The sequence below is a fragment of the Dama dama genome, chromosome 10 (genome assembly GCF_033118175.1).
Source record: "Dama dama isolate Ldn47 chromosome 10, ASM3311817v1, whole genome shotgun sequence".
NCBI lineage: Eukaryota > Metazoa > Chordata > Mammalia > Artiodactyla > Cervidae > Dama > Dama dama.
Genome location: NC_083690.1, coordinates 38,558,616 through 38,581,654, shown reverse-complemented (window position 1 = coordinate 38,581,654; position 23,039 = coordinate 38,558,616). Strand labels below are relative to the sequence as shown.

General features: G+C 43.8%; 2 protein-coding genes across 7 annotated transcripts in view; one reads left to right on the top strand and one right to left on the bottom strand.

The window, feature by feature from the left end:
• The window catches only part of EIF2AK1 (eukaryotic translation initiation factor 2 alpha kinase 1), a 32,803-nt gene that overhangs the window by 5,101 nt on the left and 4,663 nt on the right, over nucleotides 1-23,039 (top strand). The window contains exons 1-14 of one of the 6 annotated variants that reach the window (XM_061153724.1): nucleotides 1,710-1,892; nucleotides 3,691-3,745; nucleotides 5,704-5,738; nucleotides 8,281-8,439; nucleotides 9,110-9,243; nucleotides 9,927-9,964; nucleotides 10,592-10,691; nucleotides 11,256-11,336; nucleotides 11,978-12,077; nucleotides 12,598-12,658; nucleotides 13,281-13,611; nucleotides 15,047-15,158; nucleotides 16,332-16,439; nucleotides 17,321-17,421. In XM_061153724.1, coding sequence (XP_061009707.1) covers nucleotides 1,775-1,892; nucleotides 3,691-3,745; nucleotides 5,704-5,738; nucleotides 8,281-8,439; nucleotides 9,110-9,243; nucleotides 9,927-9,964; nucleotides 10,592-10,691; nucleotides 11,256-11,336; nucleotides 11,978-12,077; nucleotides 12,598-12,658; nucleotides 13,281-13,611; nucleotides 15,047-15,158; nucleotides 16,332-16,439; nucleotides 17,321-17,421 — 1,533 coding nt within the window. In that variant the 5' untranslated portion in view covers nucleotides 1,710-1,774. Of the gene's footprint in view, nucleotides 1-1,709; nucleotides 1,893-3,690; nucleotides 3,746-5,703; nucleotides 5,739-8,280; nucleotides 8,440-9,109; nucleotides 9,244-9,926; nucleotides 9,965-10,591; nucleotides 10,692-11,255; nucleotides 11,337-11,977; nucleotides 12,078-12,597; nucleotides 12,659-13,280; nucleotides 13,612-15,046; nucleotides 15,159-16,331; nucleotides 16,440-17,320; nucleotides 17,422-23,039 lie in introns of those variants that run through there. The other 5 variants (XM_061153727.1, XM_061153726.1, XM_061153725.1 and 2 more) reach the window with 5 other exon arrangements.
• Nucleotides 17,429-22,545, bottom strand: ANKRD61 (ankyrin repeat domain 61). Its single transcript, XM_061153764.1, has 3 exons — nucleotides 21,770-22,545; nucleotides 20,853-20,950; nucleotides 17,429-19,426 (listed from the first exon to the last, which is right to left on the bottom strand). The coding sequence occupies exons 1-3, from the start codon at nucleotides 21,998-22,000 to the stop codon at nucleotides 18,481-18,483; spliced, it is 1,275 nt and encodes a 424-aa protein (XP_061009747.1). The 5' UTR covers nucleotides 22,001-22,545; the 3' UTR covers nucleotides 17,429-18,480.

Below are 23,039 nucleotides of genomic sequence, written 5' to 3'. Positions count from 1 at the left end.
TGGCTTTTTTTTCTTTTGGTGGACATTCTTGTATTTATCTTTTTTTTAGCACTCTATTTGCTTTGGTTATACACCTATATATAGGTAGAAGTGTGTGCCTAATTAAAAGCTTTTAACTATAAATTTCATGTCATTTTCTTGAAAGGTTGCCTTCATTATATTCCCACCAGAATGAGTTTGGTTTTTTTCTCTATTCTGGTGGTGGTTGAAAAAAGTGGTGAGAATCAGATAATGCATACCAACATTTTTAATGGTTGCAAAGTGTGCCACTGTATTGATGTTCATCATTTATCTAACCAATTATATTGTCCTGTTTTGGGTGTCATAATTAGTGTTGCAATTAATACTTTTTAAGCTAAAACTTCTTGCTCAGTCTTAACCTGTTCCTTAGGATAAATTCCCAAAAGTGGAATTGATGAATCAGAAGTATTTGCATTTTTAAAGCTCTGCACATTTATTTATAGATAAATCACCCTCCTGAAAGGCTATGCCTGGTCCATCAGCAGGGCATGGAAAGGCTAATCCCTAGTCCCTGGGAGTTATTTGAAGAACTACATCCTTAATTGCTTCTACCAGGGTGAATACACCAGTAGCCTATAAGGAAGTCTTGTTCAAATACATTTTTTTTTTAAAGAGGTAGATTAAAAAGAATTCATGTGGGATCTTATTTCCCTGACCAGGAATCAAACCCTCACCCTGACACATTGGAAGGGTGGAGTCTTAACCACTGGACCGCCAGGGAAGTCCCTCAAATGCAATTCTTAAACAATACCATTTTTGCACATGGCACTGGGGTTGAGCACACAAATCTGAAGGGAATTTTTTTTGGCTGCGCCAGGCCCCTTGTGGAATCTTAGCTGCGACCAGGGATGGAATTCAGGCCACGGCAGTGAAAGCGCCAAGTCCTCAACCACTGGACCGCCGGGAAACGGCCTGACTGGCTTTTTATTCCAGCTGTGCCATCTGATCTGCGGTCTAAGAATTGACTTCCAACGGCATGGCGCCGGCGACCAAGTCATCAGAGACATCGGAGAGCAAAGAGGAGTTTTGCAGCCAGTGGCTTCAAACCACCTTTGTTGATCCGGTGTGGCCATGGGATCACTTCGAAAAGGCTGTCTAGGTTTGAAATTACCTCAGTTGAGAGTTGTCTCAAAACCAGCGGAAAATTCATTAGGCTGATTCACTCTGGAATCTAGCTGGCATTTCCCGTTTTGTGCTGATATAACGGTTCACCCAAACAGGTTCAGTTCTCGTTGAGACGAATCCTGTAGATGCTTCCGATTTTTCTAAAAAACAAAAACAATAAATGACAAAGTCACCGACGTGTCCGCAAAAAGTAAACATTTGGATCAGAGTCCCTGCAGACGCCGGATTCTTAGACTAGCACTGGAGTCCTGGCAGGAGGTGGGAGAGCGCTGACTAGCTGGGTGTTCAGGTCTCGAGGGCAGTGGAGCCGGACCGCCGGGAGCGCAGGCCTGGGTCAATCCCGGCGTAGCGGGGGGAATCCCGCCACCGCCACAGCCATGCGAGGACCAGCCCACCCGGCGCCGGCGCCGGACCAGCCCATGCTTGTCTCCACGGAAGCGGGGCAAGGCCCCGAGACGGGGCGTGGCCTGAGACGGCGTCGCTCGGGGCGGGGGCGAGACAGGTCTTCCGCCTTCCGAGGGGCTACTTCCGGATCCGGTGGCGACCGCTGCAAGGGCCGAGTGCCGCGACGCCAAGCTGCCTGGCGGGAGGGCTGGCTGACAGGCGTCCCGCGCGCGCGCGCCCGGCGATGCTGGGGGGCGTTTCTGGGGCCGCGGAGCGCGAGGCGGAGGGCGACGCGGCGGGGGCCGTACCCGCGCCGCCCGCCATCGACTTCCCCGCCGAGGGCTCGGACCCCAAGTATGATGGTGAGGAACACGGAATGCGGCGGCCTTCCCCGCCCCCGTCCACCTTCTTTCTCTGGGCCGGCAGGTGGCTGCGAGGTTCGGCCCAGGACCTGGACAAGTTGGGCTGGATCCGGGCCTGAACGCGGCCGAGCGGTGCAGTGTCGGGGGCGGGGGGGCGGGCGGGCAGTCTGGATTAGGAGAGCTCGTATTGAAATAGTTGTGTGCAACCCGCTCGATCGTTTCCCTTTCTGCTCCGCGGTTTTCCTCTGCGGCCTCGGGGCTACCGACGCGCCAGGCTGTTTTCTCTCTGGCTGTTTTCCAGCTCCAGAGCCCCGGGGCTCAGGTGATGCGCTTGAGCCTTGCAAACTAGTCGAATGCAACTTGGCAGACCCTATGCGCTGAGCAGGTTGGGTTGAGTTTTCATTGGTGGCTTCTCTTTGTCTTCTGCTTTACTTTCGCGTAGCTGAAGAGTTCTTATAGTGAAACAGTAAGGACATCATCCTCTTCTGTTAAGGAAGAAAGCGAAGTTTTCTGGAAGCTTTTGGTTACTAGGAGATAGGGCGTAAGTTCACCAAGTGGTTCATAAAGCGAGGGGTGCTTATAACATTGAGTCTAACCAGTTCAAAATACCTAATATGTTAATGAGAGTGCAGTAGGCTCTTCAGTGGTAGCCAGTTGTTTTGGCAGTTTTTTCTTTGTTCTTGAACATCGGGGTGATACCAGGAACTTTTCCAGAATTGCAGTTGGTGTCAGAAGGGAGGGTGGTTTTGTGTGGACTGTTTACGTTGTAACATTTGTAATTGCCTGAGCCCTTGCAGACATCAACAGAAGGATTTGTGGTGATCATGACAGCGGTATAATTTTGAGCAGAACTAAGATTAAATAGGGGCCCAAATGAAGCGTATGATAGGTAGTATTTGTTTGCTCTGCTTAGATATTGGATAATGATAAAAATAGTTAAATACTTTAAAAGTTTAATTTCCTCAGTAAATATATTGATGGTGATAGTATAGGTATCGCTATTCTGTAATCCAGTAGCAAAAAATACCCCAAGTGCTCAGAATGTATATTTTTTTAGTGAACACTTTGAAAAAAAATGAAGTATAGTTAATTTACAGTGTTGTGTTAATTTCAAGTGTACAGCAAAGTGGCTCAGCCATACACACACACACATATGTGTGTATATTCTTTTCCATTATAGGTTGTTACAAGATATTGAGTATAATTTCTCGTGCTGTAAAGTAGGTCCTTGTTTATATATAGTAGGGTTTATGGCCATTTTTTAAAATTGTGCCATAAATGAATGCATCATTGATTCAGGAAGGTTTTTACTTTGTGGTAGTTCAAATAGAGTGATTATAGAGAATATACGTTAAGTTGAAGCCTGAAACAAATATTAACATGTTGCAGGGGATTTAAAGGTGCAAGCTGAGTTGAAAAGGTCTCAATTTATTCCATAAATTCTTCAATTTTCACCCTTATTACTACCTACAATTCTTGATAAGGAGAAACGAAAGGAGACTGTGATAGTGATTTGGGTAGGCTCTTAGCATAGGACAGTTGTAAGATAATTATTTTTAAGGGAAAAACTGATTTTTTCCCACGTGTATTATATTCTGAGAGCTCGGTAATACATAAAGCGTTATGTCGAAGTCCTTGCTGTAAACAGGCAGGTCTGTTCTGTAACACTGTGATAAGGTTTTCTGCACACTGAAGATTATTCTTGAAGGGAGTGATCTTCGATAAGCTTCTAAAAATTTCCTTCTCCTTTGGTTACTCATGATACTGCTGTATTTACATATTGTCTTTTCTTTCACAGAGAAGAAAAGAGAAGCCCAGAGTGTCCAGACGTACACTGTCTTTTTATATGAAAGGTTAGATCTGTGAGAAATCCTAGTTTCATTTCTTTTTTTTTTTTTTTTTCCTAGTTTCATTTCTTGATGTAAAAACAGAATTGGTAGATGACTTCTCAGCGAGTGTCTGTGTTGATGTGAGGAGGTTACTGTGCCCAACAGTGGTAGCGTTAGAAAAGTCACAGTCTGTATGTAGCCAACGCCTGTGTCCTTTACAGCTCATCTAGTAGGGATTCTCCTCCAACCATCATCATCAGTCTTTGATCAAAGTTTTTGCATGTTTTTTCCCCACCCCTGTGGAAAAGCTCGCATTAGAAGGAGGGCCAACAGTAAGCCTATTGGCAGGCTCATTAATTTTTCTTCTCTCATCTGATACAGGTATTTCTGAATTTTTACCTCTGATTAACCCTTCACATTCTTTAATTTGGATCATACTTTCCTCAGGAGGTTGAATCAGATGATTCCTTTCCTGTTTGTCTTACTCCCCTCTTACTTGGCAGAATTCTAGAACTCTAATTCACACTGGGCCTGGATCTTATTTCTTCCTCTTTTATGGGAGAACTTGACCTCATCTTTCCTTTCAGCTCCTTACCTCTTTTCTCTGGACCGTAACTGTGAAGTGAGAGACTTTCAGCCTTCACCTTCATTTCCTGTCAGTTTTACTCCTTCCTGTGTTTGTGTGTCTGTTCATCATCTTTTTTTTTAATTTTTTACCATCTTCTTTTTAAAGTTGTCACTTTCTTATTAGGTTCAGTTGACTCTGATGAGCAACCATTTTTTTTGTTGTTTTTTATTAAAAAGTAGAATTTTCTTATCATAGAGGATAGGGATAAGGGTATATAGAAGCAGAAAACACTCCTAAAAAAAAAAAATCTCACCACTGTTGGCAATTCAGTACTTAAAAAATTTTTTTTCACATTATAGAGTATGTTGAAAAGGTAGAGAAGTCTGAAGAAGAAACTAAAAAAGCCATGATCTCATCCCCAGAGGTTACTGTTTGTAATTTCCATTTACAAGCAGTACGTTTTGGTTTAGCTAGGGACAACTTTTTGGGTGAATTTTGCATTTAAAATATTTGTCAAAGAAAGGTATTCTGAATAGATTAAAGATTTCTATCAGAATATGATAGAAACATTGTCTGAATAGGATAAAAATTTAGAGAAAGCATCAGAAAATTTAAAGGCATAATGGAAAGAGAGGGGAAGGTTCCCTTTACTCCCATCTCTGAGGAGACCTCACTGCTAAAAACTTGGTGTTTTTATTTGTAGTGTTTTCTGAAAGGTGCTATATACCAGGTAGATGCCTAGATACTAGTGGTCAAACAGGCAGACTATAAAACTGCTGCTCACTGTAATTTCACTCTAGTTTCTGTCGATGTGTCATTGAAAACACAGAGGGGCAGAGATTTTTGGCTGTTTTGATCTTTCTATTCTTTTTGTGTATATAGATCAATATAGCTATAAAATAAATATATTTTAAAATTGTGATCATAGTCTGATAAGCAGGTTGCTTTTTAAATGTGAACTTGTATTATCATTTTCTTGTGATAAATTAGCCTTTAAGAATGTTATTTTAAGATGATCACATTCTGTACTATCATTTATTTAATCTTTGCTGTTGTTGGAAAACAAGATTGTCTTTTTTTTTTTTTTTTAACCATCAGATATAATACAAGGTTTGACCTCTACTTGATATCTGTATTCATAAATCTTTGTTAATACATGATTATTTCTTTAGAAGAGATCTGTGGAAGTGGGGTTGGTTTGGTCAAAGAAAACATTTTTTTAAAAAGTTTTGATGTATTTTGCTAAAATGGTGACCAGAAAGGTTGTGTTGGTTTGTATGAAACTGTCTTGCCTCACCTTCATTAGCTTTACTAATATATGTAGCTAATAAATTAGTTACTAATTTATGTTCTGCTTCTTTTTGTTTTTTTTAAATTTTTATTTGAGTATAGTTGATTTACCAGGTTGTTTTAGTTTCAGGTGTACCACAAATGGACTCAGTTATACAGGTACAGATATTCATTCTTTCTCAGATTCTTTCCCCATATAGATTATTGCAGAATATTGAGTAGAGTTCCCTGTGCTATACCATAGGTCCTTGTTGCTTGGCCTACTTCTTTGACTTGCTACATTGTTATTTATGATTATCTTTCTGTATAGGATCATTTATTGATACAATAGCTACATAATATTCTATGTATATAACTTAACAAATTTTCAGTACTTTGAGGTGTTGCACAGATCACCTTGGACATATGTATTTGCTGTGCTTTCTTTATTTCCTTGGTTTATCTTTCCAAAAGTAGAATTGCTGGGTTAAGGTTTGCACATTTGAAATTCTACAGTGTATTGCCAAAGGTTGTAGACACTTACCCCCTTGGGTTTGAAGGTGTCAAGTTTTCTGTGCTCTTAACCATACCAAGGATTCCAGACTTTAATTACCAATCTGTGGTTGCCAAGGGGAAGGGTTTGTGGGAGGAATGAAGTGGTAGGTTTGGGTTAGCAGATAAGCTTTTACATATAGAATGAATAAACAAAGTCCTTCTGTATCACACAGAAGAACTGTATTCAATATGCTATAATAAACCATAATGAAAAAGAATGTTAAAGAAAATATATATGTATGTATAACTAAATCACTTTGTTGTATAGCAGTGATTAATCCAACATTGTAAATCAACTATACTTCAATAACAATAAATTTTTAAAAAGTTGTCAATCTGATGGCACTGTTTCCAAACTCTGGTACTGTGGTTATTTTACTGTTTATGTGTTACACATAATCTAAGGTCCTCCGTTTCATAATATGTATGTATTACTTACTAGCTATGTTAAGCCTTTTTGAATTTTAACTGTGCTTCATTTTCTTACTAGCGTGTAAGCGCTCTTTATAAATATTGTCGCCTTTTCTTTCTTGACACATACAGTACAGATTACTGTGTCTGATTTTGTGGTTCATGTTTTAACTTGAAGATACCTTTGTCTATGGAGATGTTTTTACATGGCACATTTTCCATTCTTTTTCTTTCTCATACTCAGATAATAATTATTCATTTAAAATGAATAGCACATCACCATTCACGCAGGTCTTTTTTGAGCCCACCTACAGGTCAGAGAGGAAATTGGTGAATGAACTCTCAATTTGAAAAACCTCGGCTCTTCCAGGACCTTCAGTGGTTTATAGAGAAGCTCGGAGCAGAGTGTGGAATGGGGACGCTTTTGTTAATAGAAGGTGTAGGGTACAATGGGCCCTTTTCTGCAGAGTATTTCCAGCTGACTGGGTCAGTAGCTTTTGAGAGTTTGAAGTGCCTCATCTTTCCTCCAGCAGCTCCTCTTACCAGGTTTCACTCTCATTAACCTCTCCTTCCCATTCCTAGTATTTGAATCCTGGCTAGTCCATTTCTTTCTTATCATCTCTGGGACTTGTTCTTTCCTCCATGTTTCTTCACTTAATTCCTCTACTAGGCTCCTCCTGACTTGGTGTTGATGTTTGCGTGTCTCCTTCCAGGCTCCCCGTCACGTGTCCGGAACAGTTTCCTCACTGTTTCCTGCATTGTGTTTTTGACCTATTAAATGATGTGTTTAATAAACGGTGCATGAGAACTTAGGACTTCCTGCTGTAAGTGCCAACTCAGCTGCCGGCTTGATCTTGTTTAGTAGAAGGAGGATAGGCTTGGGAGTCTGTCTGAGATGCCTGCTTACTTGTTCCTCAACCTCTCAATGCAGCGTCTGCATCTGTAAAATGGGAATGGTCACATAGGGTTTGTCCTCACATGAGGACTCACATGAGGATTAAATGAGATGTTGCATATAAAACACATGGTCCAAACGTATGTAGCACACATTCAGCATAAAGGTTCCATCCTTCCTCCCTTTCCTTTTCTTCACGGCCAGACTTCTGGTACCTCTGGTCGGAAGGAAGCCTGTTCCTGCTTGTTTGCTTGCTGAAATATTTATTTTCCATTTATTCATTTCTACCTTTGCACACATCATCACTAACCAAAACTTCCTCCTTGCCTGCAGTGGCATCTTTCTGCTAGTGCTTCCAGACTTGCAGATTTCAACTCAGCTCAATTCCAGATACTCTGTCTTGATTAACTCCAGTCACCTAATGTTATGCTTTTTATTTCCTTAAATTTAAGTAGAGTCTTTTACTAATTAGCATATGCTTTTTCTTTCATTGTGAGACATGCTTGTTGTTGTTCAGTCGGTAAGTTGTGTCCGACTTTGTGTGACCCCATGGACTGCAGCACACCAGGATTCCCTGTCCTTCGCTGTCTCCTGGAGTTTGTTCAAACTCATGTGCATCGAGTCGGTGATGCCATCCAACCGTCTCATCCTCTGTCGCCCCCTTCTCCTCCTGCCCTCAGTATTTTCCAACTTCAGGATCTTTTCCAACGAGTTGGCACTGGATGGTCTTCCCAACAGGTGGGCAGAGTGTTAGAGCTTCAGCTTCAGCATCAGTCCTTGCAGTGAATACTCAGGGTTGATTTCCTTTCGGATTGACAGGTTTACCATTTCTTAGATTTTTTTTCCTGTTTTCACTTGCAGAGTCTGATGTTCCCGCAGAACTCCAGGTGCTGAAAGGGCCCCTGCAGCAGCCCACCTTCCCTTTTGCAGTTGCCAACCAACTCTTGCTGGTTTCTCTGCTGGAGCACCTGAGCCATGTGCACGAGCCAAACCCACTTCGTTCCAGACAGGTGTTTAAATGTTAGTAAGAATGAATTAACTTTGCTAAATAAAACTTGTACAGATTCTATGTTGTTTAATGCCATGGGTCTGAGAGGCAGCCTGTGTATAAAAATTTGAAATAAACCTTAATAATACATCTTGTAAATTTATTTTGTATTTTCCTTTGGGTAATTCCTTATGAATGTCGTTGCTGGGAACCCCCAAAAAGATTAATCACCATAAAATTGTGTGTATCTGAATAAATAAAAGGTAGGTCTTTTTGATTTACAACGTGATAATTCATATAGTTTTTGAAGATCTGTTATGGTTTAGTTGGTGAGCAGATACATGAAAATCCCAGGTACTGATTCTGAACCTGTTCTTGACCAAAACCCTGAAACAGTTGTGACCAGTTGTCTTGACCCTCCAGCTGGGTGTCTTACAGTTCACTCCTGACACTGTTTCCCTGAAGTTCGAGTCAGCTCCCACAGTTGAAGGGCTTAGTCCACAAGACTGTCCTCACTTCAGATGCCAGTTGCAAGCAGGAGGTCCCTGGGTGCTTGGGTTACCCATGCTTGTGGCTGACTTGGTTCCAAATTGGGGGTTCCTGTTGCCCCTCAGGTTTGAGAATTTGCTGTGACAGCTCACAGCGCTCAGGGAGACATTTTATTGCTGGCCTTTCTAATGATTGTTTTCCATGTTCTTACAGTACTTTGTCAGACCTTTATCAAAATGGGGCTACTGTCGTCCTTCACCTGCAGTGATGAGTTCAGCTCGTTGCGGCTACATCACAACAGAGCTATTACGCATTTGATGAGGTCAGCTAAGGAGAGAGTTCGCCAGGTAAGCACTGAGAAATAAATGTACTCGGTGTGTGACAAAAAACATCCTAATTTTAAGAGAATTATATTTTAAAGCATTATGAAAACCTGATTATAACGTGTTTTTTTTAATATGTATGTAACAGGTTTAATATTAACTTTGTTTATTCAACAGGTATTTATTGAATGGCTATTGTGTGTTAGGCTATCTTATAGGAGCTGGGTTCAGGTAGTGAACAAAATCAAAGTCTCTGCCCTCAGGGAGCTTATGTTCTGATGAGGAGGCAGTAAACAATAGAAAGAGAAACACACGGGGTGTTAGTGGGTGGTGGTAAGGAGAAACACAAAGGAGTAGAGGGCTTAGAAAATGTTGGGAGGCGCTGTGTGAACTCTGCATAGCGTATTGGAGTGGGCATTGCTGAGATGAGAGGCAGGAGCTGCAGTTGAGGACTGAGCCATGCAGAGGGGTCTCAGCCTGGTCTTTGGGTGGCAAGAATATAGTTTATTCATGAGTGATCTTTCAGGGAGAAATCTTTAATTGCAAACTCTTAAGTGATATCGAAAAAGCCATTGGATGGGTGGGTGTATTTTTTTAAATGTTAATTTGAGCATTAGGGAGTAGTAATACAACATTGAATTTTGGTAGATTCCTTATTCCATGAAATTTTCAAAATGTTTTTTAAAAAAATAATTTTTTGGTTTTAGGGTCCTTGTGAGGATAATTCTCATATCCAGAAGATCAGGTATGTGTTGTATTGAGAAGTAATCCTGAGTTAATCAGAAATTAGTATTGGGATTAAAAATAATGTAGTTAGGGTAGTTCATGAAAGTTAAAAGCTTTGTAAGATTTCTCATTCTCTTTTTGACCCTCCCCCAATTCCTTAGGGATTCTGTAAGCTCCGCCCTTAATTCAGAGCACTGACATCCAGTCCCTGTTAGGGGAACACCACTGAATTTCAACTTCATGTAGGAAATGCTAGTTTAAAACCTGTAATTGTTCTGAATCATTAAGAAATTTAAGTAAATTTGTTGCTGAACTCAACTAATCAGCTGCTGCCTGTTAGTCATCTTTAGAATTCCTGTTTTAAAACAATAATAATTTCTAGTTGGAATACTAATTGCTGGTAAAATACTTAAAATTAGGTTAACGATCCCCTTGCTATCTCTGTTATGCTATTGATTTGCTTATTAGCAGATGCTTTCTTCATAGAGAATGAAGAATTTCATTTTAGCTCATCCTTTCCAAATCATTCCTGCTTAGTGATAAACGAGGTTTCCCAGGACAGTAATACAGTGAGCATGACCTATCTTAGAATGTTGTGGTTCTCTCATGTTTTGGCATTGATTGATTGGTTATGTTTAACTTTCAGAGCAAGGGAAGTAGCCTTTGAAGCACAGACCTCACGTTACTTAAATGAATTTGAAGAGCTAGCCGTCTTAGGAAAAGGTGGATATGGAAGAGTATACAAGGTGGTTTTCCACATATTTGTTCTGACTTCCTACTCTAAACAATGTATTGTATTTGAAGGTGTTTTCATTGTCATTTAAAGTGCTCAAAGGAAATTTCCGGAAATTGTGTATTTTTTTATTAAGATTTGTCATTTGTTAAGGATGTGGGCAGGTTTTAAGCTTCTCCTAACCATGTTGGTTATTTAGGGGGAGTCTGGGAACCTTTTGAGTTTTGTTCTATGGTTAATTTTTATTTAAAAATGTATTACTTGAAACAGTTATTTATGCTGCTGTGTTTTTCACAGAGCTTTTTTGCGAACATCCCCATTCTTCAAACATAGAGCTTCTAGGAGTTGGACTCTCCGTCCAACTCTCAGAACCACGACATTCTCAGTACTTGAAAAAACTTTTCGTCTGGCTGACTATGGCTGACTTCCCTAAATGTAGTTAAGAGGATTCATATCTGTAGTGTAATTTTATCTCTTTGACTAGTTTGGATTATCTAAGGTCAAGTTGAAAAGAACTGTCTTTATTCAGTTGGAATTTAATGGTATAGTTTACTTTGTCTTTTCATCTACTTTTTAGGTCAGGAATAAATTAGATGGTCAGTACTATGCAATTAAAAAAATCCTGATTAAGGGTGCAACTAAAACAGATTGCATGAAGGTATGATTTAAAACATTTACTTATTTTGAATAATTGAGTATTTAGGTCCTTTTGAAAGAGTTTGTGTGTGTGTGTGTGTATTTGGCAAATAGTAGGTTGTATGGATTAACAATTTACTAAGAATGCATTACAGTAAAATAAACATCAAGACTTAATTTTTTTATAGGCACTTCAGATTGACCACATTTCTGGGTCATTGCTGGGGAAGTTAATTTTTTAAGTAAACTATTTATATACAATATGTAACAGGTTTGTTAGGAAAAACACAGATGCTCAATTCAGGTCCAGCTCCTCCCTGACATGCTGGGTGGTCCTGAGCAAATGACCTAGTCCTCTAAGCCACTTCTGTCTCTTGCTCTTGAAATAGTGGTGACAAGTATGGTTTATTTACCTTGGAGGGCTGGACTTAACTTGTAGGAATGAAGTGAGAGAATGATTATGTATGAACCATGAGACGTGTAAAGTACCATATGCATGTAAGGTTTTTAGTTGCTAAACAACTGCATTTTTCTCCCACAAAACTATTCCCATCATTTTAAGATCGTTTAGATTCCTCGTACAGAGGGAACAAGTCATTTTACCCCATAAACATATAACAGATTTGTCAGTAGAAGTCAGCTCTGAGTATGTATCTTCTCCAGGTCCTGCGGGAGGTTAAGGTGCTGGCCGGTCTTCAGCATCCTAATATCGTTGGCTATCACACGGCCTGGATAGAACACGTTCACGTGGCCCACAGGCAAGGTGAGCGGCTTTAGAAGACACAGTTGAAGGGCTGGTGAATTTTGGCCTACGGGCCTGCCTCTCTTGCACATCCCACAAGCTGATATATATTTTTTTTAAAGAGTTAGAAGGAATCAAAGGAAGAATATTTTGTAAGGATTATGTGAAATTCAAATTTCTTTGCCAATAAGAAAAGTGTGTGAGAACCCAGCCTCACAGGAGTGCATCCGCCCCCGCTGCTTTGGCACTCCACAGCAGAGTGGCATGGGGCAGCGGAGCCCCCGGGGCCCACAGAGCCTGAAATGTTTACTGTGGGTCCTGGCCCGTGAGTTCACAGGGCCCTTGTATAGGTGAACAGCTCTGTGTTTATCTGTCCTAAAACCCACCAGTCATTTGACTAAGCTTGATGTATTTACATTTTACCAGAAGGTCATGACGTTTTTATCTTGTAGTCTCATTTGGTATTAGTTACATATCTTAGCACTGCCTTTGACTATAAATTAGAAAGTTGAGCAGCTTTGAAGACTTTTTTTCTCTTCAGCAGATAGACTTTCTCTCCAGTTGCCATCCCTGGAAGTGATCTCTGACCAGAAAGACCCCAGGTACGCGTGGGCTGCTGCATCTTTTCATGCAGTAGACGTTAACGTCCTGTCACCTCCTTGGGTTGCCTTTTGCAACCAAGGAGCTCAGGAGTGTTTTAGACTTTCTTCTTTTTTTTTCCTTCTTCTTATTTTTATTACAAAATGTTAAACTGTCTTCTTTCTCCTCTCAAGTGTTTCCTGTCAGTATTTTTTTTTTTTTTTAGTTGGAGGCTAATTACTTCACAACATTTCAGTGGGTTTTGTCATACATTGATATGAATCAGCCATGGATTTACACGTCTTCCCCATCCCAATCCCCGCTCCCACCTCCCTCTCCACCCAATTCCTCTCGAAACATCCCACCCTCGCCTTCTCCCACAGAGTTCAAAAGTCTGTTCTGTATTTCTGTGTCTCTTTTTCTGTTTTGCATATAGGGTTATCGTTACCATCTTTCTAAATTCCATATATATGTGTTAGTATGCTCTGTCAGTATTTTAAAGTAATTACTACTGCTAGACAGATTGGCTGTCTTTTTTTGTTAGTTTACCAGTAAGATATACATACAGCCTGGAAGGAACAGTTGAGGTAGTACTCGACCTTTTTTTACATTGATTTTTATCTTTACTTTTTTTTCCCTCTGCAGCACTCATTATGAGGTTAAAAGTGATGGAAGTAACAGCTCATCCATTATTTTTGCCGAATTGACCTCAGAAGAAGAAAAATCCTTACGAGAACCTGGTGTTGAAGACAATCAGAATAATGGATTGGTGAACTACAGCTCCAGTGTAGTCGCCAGAGATGCTGGTGACTTCGAATCCTCACTTGAGCTCCGTGAAAGTGATGTGACTGATGGGTCTTCCAGACCCATTGTTGGGCGTCGGCTGCCGCTTCGGCATAACTCTGACCCAGAGGAGAACTTCACATCCACTGAGGAATCTTCTGAAGAAAACCTCAACATGTTGGGGCAGACAGAGGTAGGTACCTTTCCCAGGAACTGCTGATCTGCTGTTTCCCGGTGGTGATGGCGTGGAGCCCTGTGGTTAGATCCGGCCGCCCCCTTCCGAGGCTGGCTCCCTCCTTGGCTTCTCCTCCCCATTTCTCCCGTAGCCCTCCTGTCCTCGTGGTCCGTGTCATTCCTCTTGTCCCCCCTAACCCGCGGCCCTGGTGTTTGGCCTCCCCTCCTTCCCGCAGTTAACGCGCGCCCTTTCCTGACCTCCTTGCCCAGGCCCGTTCCTTCTCTAGACGTTTCATATGTATACCTCGGGGTGGGAAGTATCACGCACACTCTGTTTTTGTGTTATGTTAGCTTCCTACTCTCAAAATGTATTTATGGAGAAAGATATTCTGTCTTTTGGAATCTGACTTTAGAAGACTGTCCTAGTGGGGTCACCTGGTCAGGGTCTTATTACACTAGTTAGGATTCCACTGACAATGCTTGTGAGACCCCCACGTGCTGTCACCTTCACTGAGTGACATTAACAGGGTCTACCCATAGTCTGTCGTGTTGGGATCATAAAACTTTAGACACCATCCATATATTCACGTAGAATTAATTCTGGCTGTCCAGGAACACGAGGCTCTGTGCATGTGTTTTCAACGAAGCACAAAATTTGGAGTAGGTCCCCCTGAATTTTTTTTTTTTTTTAACATTTAAAGATAATAGATTTATTTACTGAATCAATATCATATTTTGAACAATTCAAAATTTTTTCATGAGAGCTAATTCACCAAAAAATTATTCCAATTCTCCACAGTGTAGAGAGCTTTAATTATTGATTTTAGACATCACTGAGAAGTTAAGTCATGTAAAAAGATATTTACTAATACTTAAATGACGTAACAGTTTTCTTTAAATAACTTCCCCTGAATTTTAAAGGAGTTGAGTGTAAGGGACTTTTCATCAGAAATCCTTTCATTGCTCTGTAATACATTTGAAAGTCTTTCTGAATGGGCTGCAGTGAGCTTAATTGTTGCTTACTTTTTTCTTAGACAAATGGTTAATTTCCGTTCCACTGAAGTCAGACAAAGCGGGTGTACACTCTGGGGTATCCATAGAGTGGTGGAATACCATACAGTCAGTCCGATACTCTATCTTAGCTTTAAAAACTCTATCTTGAGAGCAGACTAAACAGCTTTGGGCCCACGGCCTCTGTTACATTTGAGAGCTTCTTCCGATTGCCACCTACCTAAGCCCAGCCGGGCCTACCCTCCGCCACTCGGTGATGACATCCCGTCTTCGGTATTGCTTTATTCCTCCCATCTCCTTCACTCGACCTCGGGCTTCTTGGGTAGGCCTGTCTGTCCGAGCGCTCTGCGCACAGCCCACAGCCCAGCGCTCAGCCCAGAGCAGGCGGGGAGCCTTTGGTGAGCGCATCTGCAGATGGGCGCCTGCTCTGTGTCGCCCCCTAGGTGCAGTACCGCCTGATGCTGCACATCCAGATGCAGCTCTGCGAGCTCTCGCTGTGGGACTGGATCGCCGAGAGAGACGGCCGGGGCCGGCAGAGTGCGGAGGAGTCCGCCTGTGAGTACCGCGGGTGTCCCAGGGCCTGGCCAGGAGAGACAGGCAGGCAGATCGTCAGCTCCAGATGCTTGAGATTGGGGGGAGAAAAGAAAATCACAGTTTTAAAAGCAAGTAGGTTGTTTGGAAGTTACTCAGACGATTAAGAATCTGCCTGCAATGCGGGAGACCCGGCTTTGATCCCTGGGTCAGGAGGATCCCCTGGAGAAGGAAATGGCAACCCACTCCAGTTTTCTTGCCTGGAGAATTCCATTGACAGATTAGCCTGGCGGGCCATAGTCCACAAGGTCGCCAAGAGTTGGACACGATGGAGGGAGTAACATTCACTGTCATAGATACATAGTTTGCTAATATTTAAGAGTAATACGGTGGCTCAGATGGTAGAGGATCCGCTTACAGTGCGGGAGACCTGGGTTTGATCCCTGAGTTGGGTGGATCCCCTGGAGAAGGGCATGGCAAACCACTTCAGTATTCTCGCCTGGACAGTCCCCATCGGCAGAGGAGCCTGGTGGGCTATAGCCCATGGGGTCACAGAGAGTCGGACACGACTGAGTGACTAAGCACACAGCACAGGAGTAATGTGCTAGAATTTAGGTTAGGGATTTTAGGTAGAAAAGGTCTTTAAAATGTTTTTAAGGGAAAAAATTTAAATATTTTATTTTAGCTTTTTAGCCTGAAAATGTGACACTTTTACAACAAGAGACCTTGAAAGAAACCCTTACAGAAGGGTATGTAGTCAGAAGTTTGTCTCCCTCAAGATCCAGAGCACCAGCCTCCCCCCCCCCCCCCCCCCGCCCCTGCAGTACTAGCATATCCTCTAGAAATAACTCCGTTAGGTTAATGTTTGTAAAATATTACCACACTGGTTCTCAACTTAGGCTGCACATTGAAATTACCTGGGGAACTTTTCAAAAACATGTCGATAAAAAAGAATAACTCTGCAGTGGGAAACCTGACAGACACCCTCTAAGCTGGTGGTCAAGGTCAACGTCAGCAGTGATAACTCATGTCGCTAGGATGTGCCCTTGAGAAGAGCTGAGGGGAAGGGCAGCGTATCTCTGTGGTCTTCCTCCCCAGAGCCCATAACCCCAGTCTAATCACGAGATAAACACAGACACATCCCAGTTGAAGGACTTTCTACAAAACACCTGACCAGTACTTCTCAAAACTGTCAAGGTCATCATAAACAGGAAAAGTCTGAGACCAGAGGACCCTCAAGAGGCATGACAACTAATTGTAATGTGGTGTCCTGGATGGAGTCCTGGAACAGAAAAAGGACATTAGGTAAAAACTAGGGAAGTCTGAATAACCCAGGGACTCTTAGCAGGATCAGTGCACTAACTGTGTCAAATGTACCAGACTGATGTAGGTGTTGACAGCAGGGAAGCTGGGTGTGGGGCAAGTGGGCACTGTCTCCTCAGTTTGTCCATCTAAGACTGTTTTTTCTTAAAAGTGAAATCCTTTTTAAAAAGAATGTTGTCTGAACCCACAGCAATAACTTTTATATAATTGGTCTTGGTTAGGGCTTGGCCTTTGGTCTATTTTGTGAAAATTCTCTTGTTGATTCTAACGTGTGGCCAAAGTTGAAATTCACTATTATAATAGATTATCAAAATAAGGGATGCGAACGACTTGATTTTAGGCAAAGACTCAACTAAGTATAATTAGTCATTTGCTGTTCACTCCTAATGACACCGGGATCCTTTACTTGGACTAAAACACAGGTTAGTTGGCCTACTCAGAATCTTAAGACTGGCTTCCAGCAGAGAGGAGGACATGCAGCGTCTCTCTCCAGTGGCTCCTCAGTGTCCCTGTTTCCCATGAAACTAGAACGTGCCAGACTCGGCTCAGTTCAGTCGTGGCCGGTGCTGCCCGGGGAATCCTGAGGGCCCCGCAGGAGTTGCGTGTGTTCTTGTCCTCTGCGTGTGCGTTGTAGTGCTGTGTGCTCATCTCTGTGGGAGGAGCGTGGCTCACCCCAGCCCTGTGAGCCGCTGATGTCACAGCTTCTGCTTGGGAAATGAGTCCTTAAGGAAGTGCTGAAAATCAGAATGTTGTATCAGTGTCACATGTTAATGTATTTGTAACCGCATTCATTACATTTTGATGTTAATGAGTGAAAAACTATTAGAAAAGTGAAACTTTTTTTTTTTTTTTTTAACTTCAAGGTCCTTATGTTATGGCCAGTGTTGCAACAAAAATTTTTCAGGAATTGGTGGAAGGTGTATTTTACATACATAACATGGGAATTGTACACAGAGATCTGAAGGTAAGAAGGGGAGATTCAACCATTGACAGCTGCTTACTGGGATGCCTTGGGTATCAGTTCACTGAATTAAATGAGACTGTGTACCTTTGTTCATTTACCTCAGAGGTTATCATTACATTTATATTACGTAAGTCCTCATTCCATAGGTCTGGAACATGAAAACTTGAAGTAAAATTTAAAAGGAATACTCTTTGGGCCTTTGAAAATTATAGCTCATTTCAGGTGTTAATACTGAGGGTGCTCTGAGTACTAATATAACTCATTTTGCTAAAGATATTTCATGCTGACAAAAATACTCATTTTTTTTCCACCTTGGAGGTAAAATCTGGTTCTATAATTATTCCTCTTAAAGGAAATTTAACATGGGAATTTTTTTTCCTGCTGTTTTAAAAAACTGCAGTAACTATGGCAATTTTTTATGAAAGACTGTCAAGAGAGAAAATGGAATTCACTGGTGGTACAGTGGTTAGGACTCCATGCTTTCACTGCCAGGGGCAAGGGTCCAGTCCCTGGTTGGGGAACTGAAATCTCACAAGCTGCTTGGCGCAGCCAGAAAAAGAGGAAAAAATATCTACTGCTTTGGGGTGCTTAGTTGCTCAGTCGTGTCTGACCCTTTTGCAGCCCCTTGGACTACATACAGCCCACTGGGCTCCTCCTCTCTCTCTGGGATTCCACAGGCAAGAATACCGGAGTGGGTAGCCATGTCCTCCACCAGGGGATCTTCCCGACCCAGGGCTCGAACCCCTGTCTCCTGTGTTTCCTGCATTGCAGGCAGCTTCTTTACCTGCTGAGCCATTGGAGAAGCCCTCCTTTTTCGGCAGAGAGTTTTAAACTAATTTACTTAGCTTTTGGGGGCAAAAGAGAAATCCTGGAAAATGCTCTTAAAAGACTTTTAGGAAGAAGAAGTTACTGTGCAAATCACTTTATTTTTTTGAAAAGCTTTAAGAACCAGTAGTTTGTACATTTGTATAAGGTGACGGTGTAGGTGTTTCTGGGTACATGTCTAGCCAAAAAGGGTAGTGAGTCACTGGAGCCCTGGCCCTGTGCAGCTTGGAGGTCTTATTTCAGGAGATGAGCTAAGTCGTGATAACCATAGACAGAATTCCAGATCTTCCCCGGGAGAAGTCGCTTTAAGAGCTGTTTGTGCTTCTCCCCGTAAATATTTCTGACACTTCTTTTACAGATGTCTTCCAGGGATAAGGGCTTCTGAGTTAGTTTTAGGAGGGTTTCCCTTAGGAGGTGGAATTTTGGGAGCAGGATTCCTGCAGGCAGGTTTCCTTGGTGGTTGGTCAGCCTCAGAGGGTAAGAGTGGAAGAGCAACCTGGCGAGAAGGGCCGTGTCTCGTATGTTGGAGCCACGCTGGAGGTACATGTATATCGGAGACTCCCCGTTTCTTGTTAAGATGTTCACGTTGGCTTCAAATTTGAGCAGGAGGTTGATGATCGCCTCCCTGCCTCCGAAACATGCCTCATGGATGGCGGCCTGACCGTCGTGGTCCTGGGCGTTGACCTGGGCCCCGTGGACCAGGAGCAGGCGAATGCAGCCGAGGCCTGCCGCCAGTAGCCGGCCGGCCTTGCTCGACGCGGTGCACACCGCCAGCTTCAGGGCCGTGTTGCCCGTGGAGGAGATGGCGCAGTTGACGTTGGCCCCCCAGGCAATCAGCGTTTCCATCATCTCCTTGTTGAGTTTGTCGGCAGCCATGTGCAGGGGCGTCATGCTGGACCCGTTCTGGGCGTTGACCTGGGCCCCGTTCTGCGCCAGGATGGGCAGGACCAGGTGGGTCCCGTACATGGTGGCCAGGTGCAGCGGGCAGTGCCTGTGGCCGCTGTCCACCTGCGCATTCACCTGGGCCCCATGCGCACACAGGATGCGGAGGCAGAGGACGGCGTTGCTCTGGATGTCCGTCAGCATCATCTGGATCCTGTCCCTCGGCTTCGTCCATGTGGTTGAGGTGATGGGCCAGTTCAGCAGCATCAGGTGCAGGGTGGTGAGGCCTTCCGTGTCCCTAGAATAGGCATTCGGGGCAGGTTACACTCAGCTCACAGTGGGGATGGCTTGGCGGGGAGAGCTACGGCTTATGAAGGAAATGATTACGATAGTCCCCTGTGATTACCTGAAAGATGGGTTTGACAGTCTGCATTGCTCTTTAGTTTCTTGGAGTATCGCACCATTCTGAGGGGACAGGGTGGTATGCCTCAGCACAGAGGGGCCCAGCTTCCTGTCACAGCTTGTGTCAGCTGCAACTCCTGCTAGATTCGTGGCCTCTTCCAGGCTGCATCTCAGTTACCTGTGTCCCAGCCCCTCCCCAGGGGAGTGTGCAAAGTTAGCAGCCAGTCAGTAAAACTGCCCAGACCCCTGCATGAGCCAGAGGTTCCCACCGAAGTGAGCCATGAAGGGCCAGGGCGCCCGCCGACTCAGTCAGGCCCGTGGTGGCCCCACGCCTGCTCCTCTAACCGGACATTTTCACCCACGTGTAGATGGCGGGGGCTGCCTCTGGAGTCACCCTCAGAACCTGCTCCACCCCAGGCCAAGCAAGGGTTTGACAACTCAGCCTTCATCTCTGTTACTGAAGTCTCTCATGATTGCCTTCAGAACTCCTTGATTTTGGCAGAGAAAGGGGAAGGTCTCTTAGGAACTTTCAGTTCACCTGTGTGGATTTAGCGTAAGCCCTGTGACAGGGAAGTGGGGAAATAGCAGCGTCCCCACCTTGCAGAGCTTCCAGTCAAATGTGGAAGGATCACGCCGACAGAGCTACTAAACAGGCTGGGGGCAGAGTTCTCCAGAGGTCTGCCGCCCCACCCAAGGCGAGGAAGGTGTACCCAGGAGTCCCGGTGGAGGGGTGGGGGAGCTGATGCTCCAGTCCTGGGAGGCCTGTGAGCGGTTCTGCAGACCCCGGTGGGGCTCATGGGGGAGGGTGACAGCGCGATGTCTTGGGGGCCCTTCTGGAGCACAGTCAGGATTTGGGGCTTTACTTTTCGTTTATACCGTGTACGTCTTCCATTCATTCAGATGGTATTTATAGGACACTTAGGAAGAATCAGCCTTGGTTTAGATGGTGAAGATATATTGGGAAGCAGGATAAACTTCTTTCCAAGAAAATCTCTGCCTATTTCTATTTTCTTGTCTCTCCTATCTAACTTAAGTCACTAAACTCCTTGAGGGCTGTGACCAGGGACTTCATTTTGCACAAACCATTGCTGAGCACTTAATACTTACGATGCTTTAAGTGGGCTGACTGAGTTGTGTTCTCACGTTATTTCCAGTTTTTCAGAGGCTCTCTAGTCAGTAAAGAAATTGATTTGTTCAAAACGTGGTAACCTGTAGTCCATCACTGGTGGAGAATGGATGAGTCCAGTCAGAAAGGACACTGAAATCCTGCGTGTCCTCGTTTATTCATATTTTCAGAACTGCGGCCTGCCGCGTTAACTTACCGGACTTCTGGGTCAGCCCCGTGCTCCAGCAAACAAAGCAGACTCTGTGCCTTGCGGTGTTTGGCTGCCAGGTGGATGGGGATGAAGGACAGCGTCTCCTTGGGGGGAGAAGTACGTTACAAGTAGCCCAGTGTAGTTGGAAATAACAGTTGTGTTAATCCCCCTCAAAGGGATTAATTATGTTTAGTATCTCTTTAATTCAGTATTTTTCTGCTATCTGCACTGGAATTATGCTTTTCTTTTGCTTGTTTTAAATGACCCCAAGCTAGTCAATTCTGTATTATAAAAATCTGTATTTACATTAATACAGATTTACCAAGGCAGCAGATACAATTTAAAGCTTTGAAAGTCGTTTCTTGTGATGAGCTCATTGTGTAGAATTAATGGTAATTGCTATCAAGTCCCTTTGAATTTAAATGAACCCAGAGGGTCATTGCCAAGTAGGTTCTGTGTTTTTTACGGCTTTGCCGTATCATTTTGGTATCATTAGTAAATTCTGCATTTTCAGGGTTTCCAAGTTAATGCCGCTTATGTTGTCTATGATTAGCAGAGCTGTTTACCCAAGTTCTTAAAAAAGATGTATGTAGTGGCCTTATAGCATGACTGCAAGATTAGGGCAGAGGGTGACTTTAAAAAAAAAGTGACAAAGGTAATACTCATTGTATAAAAATTTAGACAGTGAAAAAAGCATGTGCAAGAAAGGGAGACGTGACCCCGGCACACAGATGTAGCCTTGGCGCGCTTGAGAGGGTGACAGGAAGGCTCTTCCAGCTGGGCAAGCCCCGCCTCTGGTCACACCGCTTCCTGCGGGGTCCCTGGGAAGGGGGTGTTGCGACTCGGCAGAACACGGTCCGGGGCGCCCTGCGCGGCCCGGGGCATGCTGAGGGCGCTGAGCGAGCGGGCGGGGAGGCGAGTACCTGGTTGAGGTAGAGCCTGGAGTGGCCCATGCTACAACCCGTGGAGTCGACCGGGACGGTCACGGGCTGGTTGACGGGGTGGCTCCTCAGCAGGGCCCGGAGCGCGGCGCAGTCCTGCTGCATGATGGCCTCGCAGAGCCGGACGTGCACTGTGGCCGCCGTGCCGCCCCCCGGGGCCTGGGGCCCGTCGGCCGCCCGCCCCTTGCTGCCTCTCTTGGTTATGTTTCCCATGAGCACAGCTTCCAGTGGGGAGCCTGGGGATTCCGGGGAGGTGCAGGACGGAATCGTCACTCACACTCGCCGGGGTTCTTCCAGCTCAGTTCTAGAACTCACCTAGAACTGCTGAGAATCGTATCCATGAACACGACGCATTTTTACCTCAGAGTCCAACTTTTTCACCTGTTGTTCCTGTGTCTGTTGCGCCAATAGAAGCGCCATTTCCAGGACTTTCTCTTCAGTCATAAAAACGTATTCAGAATGTCATCTTGTACATAAAATTGTTTTTTTCTGTTTTCTCTTCCCATTCAGCTACTGTTAAAGAAAACTGATGAAGCTAAAATAGGGGAATTTATACATTCAAATAAAACTTTTTTTTTTTTTTGTCCAGGCCATGAGGCCTGTGGGATCTTTGTTTCCCAGTCAAGAGATTGAACCCGCGTCCCCTTCGGTGGAAGCTCGGAGTCCTAACCACTGAACCATCAGGGAAGCCTCCAAACAAATGACTGTGTGGAAATTAAGAAAACCTGACTTTTAACCTGAGCATTTTTCAGTTTTCAGTGGAATTCCTCCTGCCTCCAGCAGAGGGGTATTTTCGCACTGGTCTAGGGGTAGCTCCAAGGTAGACGTGTTGGATCTGCAGTGATTGCTTCGACAGAGCAAAATGTATATGTTCAGAGTGTGGCCTGGTCGTTCCCAGGCCTGGCTGACACAGAGGAGACATCTGGGAGCTGTAAAAAAAAGACCAGTTTTCTTTCTTTTTTTATTAAGAAAAGAAAAATCAACAGCTTTGACTTGTTGAAAGGATAGTAGTTTTTTAAAAGCTTCTCAGTGATTCTGAGGTCTCAGCAGGGCAGAGGTGCGCTTGTATACAAGCATGCTCTATGTTAGAAGCTGGGGACTTGAAACCAATGTCAGTGCCCATGCCCACCCCCCGGAATTCTGTCAGTCCAGGGAGCGGCTTGGACGCTGAGGTTTGTTTCAGGTTCCTCAGTGAAGTGCGGCCGAGTTTGAGAGCCACTGTTCTCATTGTTAATTCATGAAGGGCTGCTGA

Coding starts and splice junctions, on each gene's coding strand:
- ANKRD61 (XM_061153764.1), bottom strand. CDS start 22,000: ATGGGAAACATAACCAAGAGAGGCAGCAAGGGGCGGGCGGCCGACGGG. Junction 20,951..21,769: donor CCAGGCTCTACCTCAACCAG/GTACTCGCCTCC, acceptor TCTCCCCCCAAG/GAGACGCTGTCCTTCATCCC. Junction 19,427..20,852: donor GGGGCTGACCCAGAAGTCCG/GTAAGTTAACGC, acceptor TGCCTATTCTAG/GGACACGGAAGGCCTCACCA.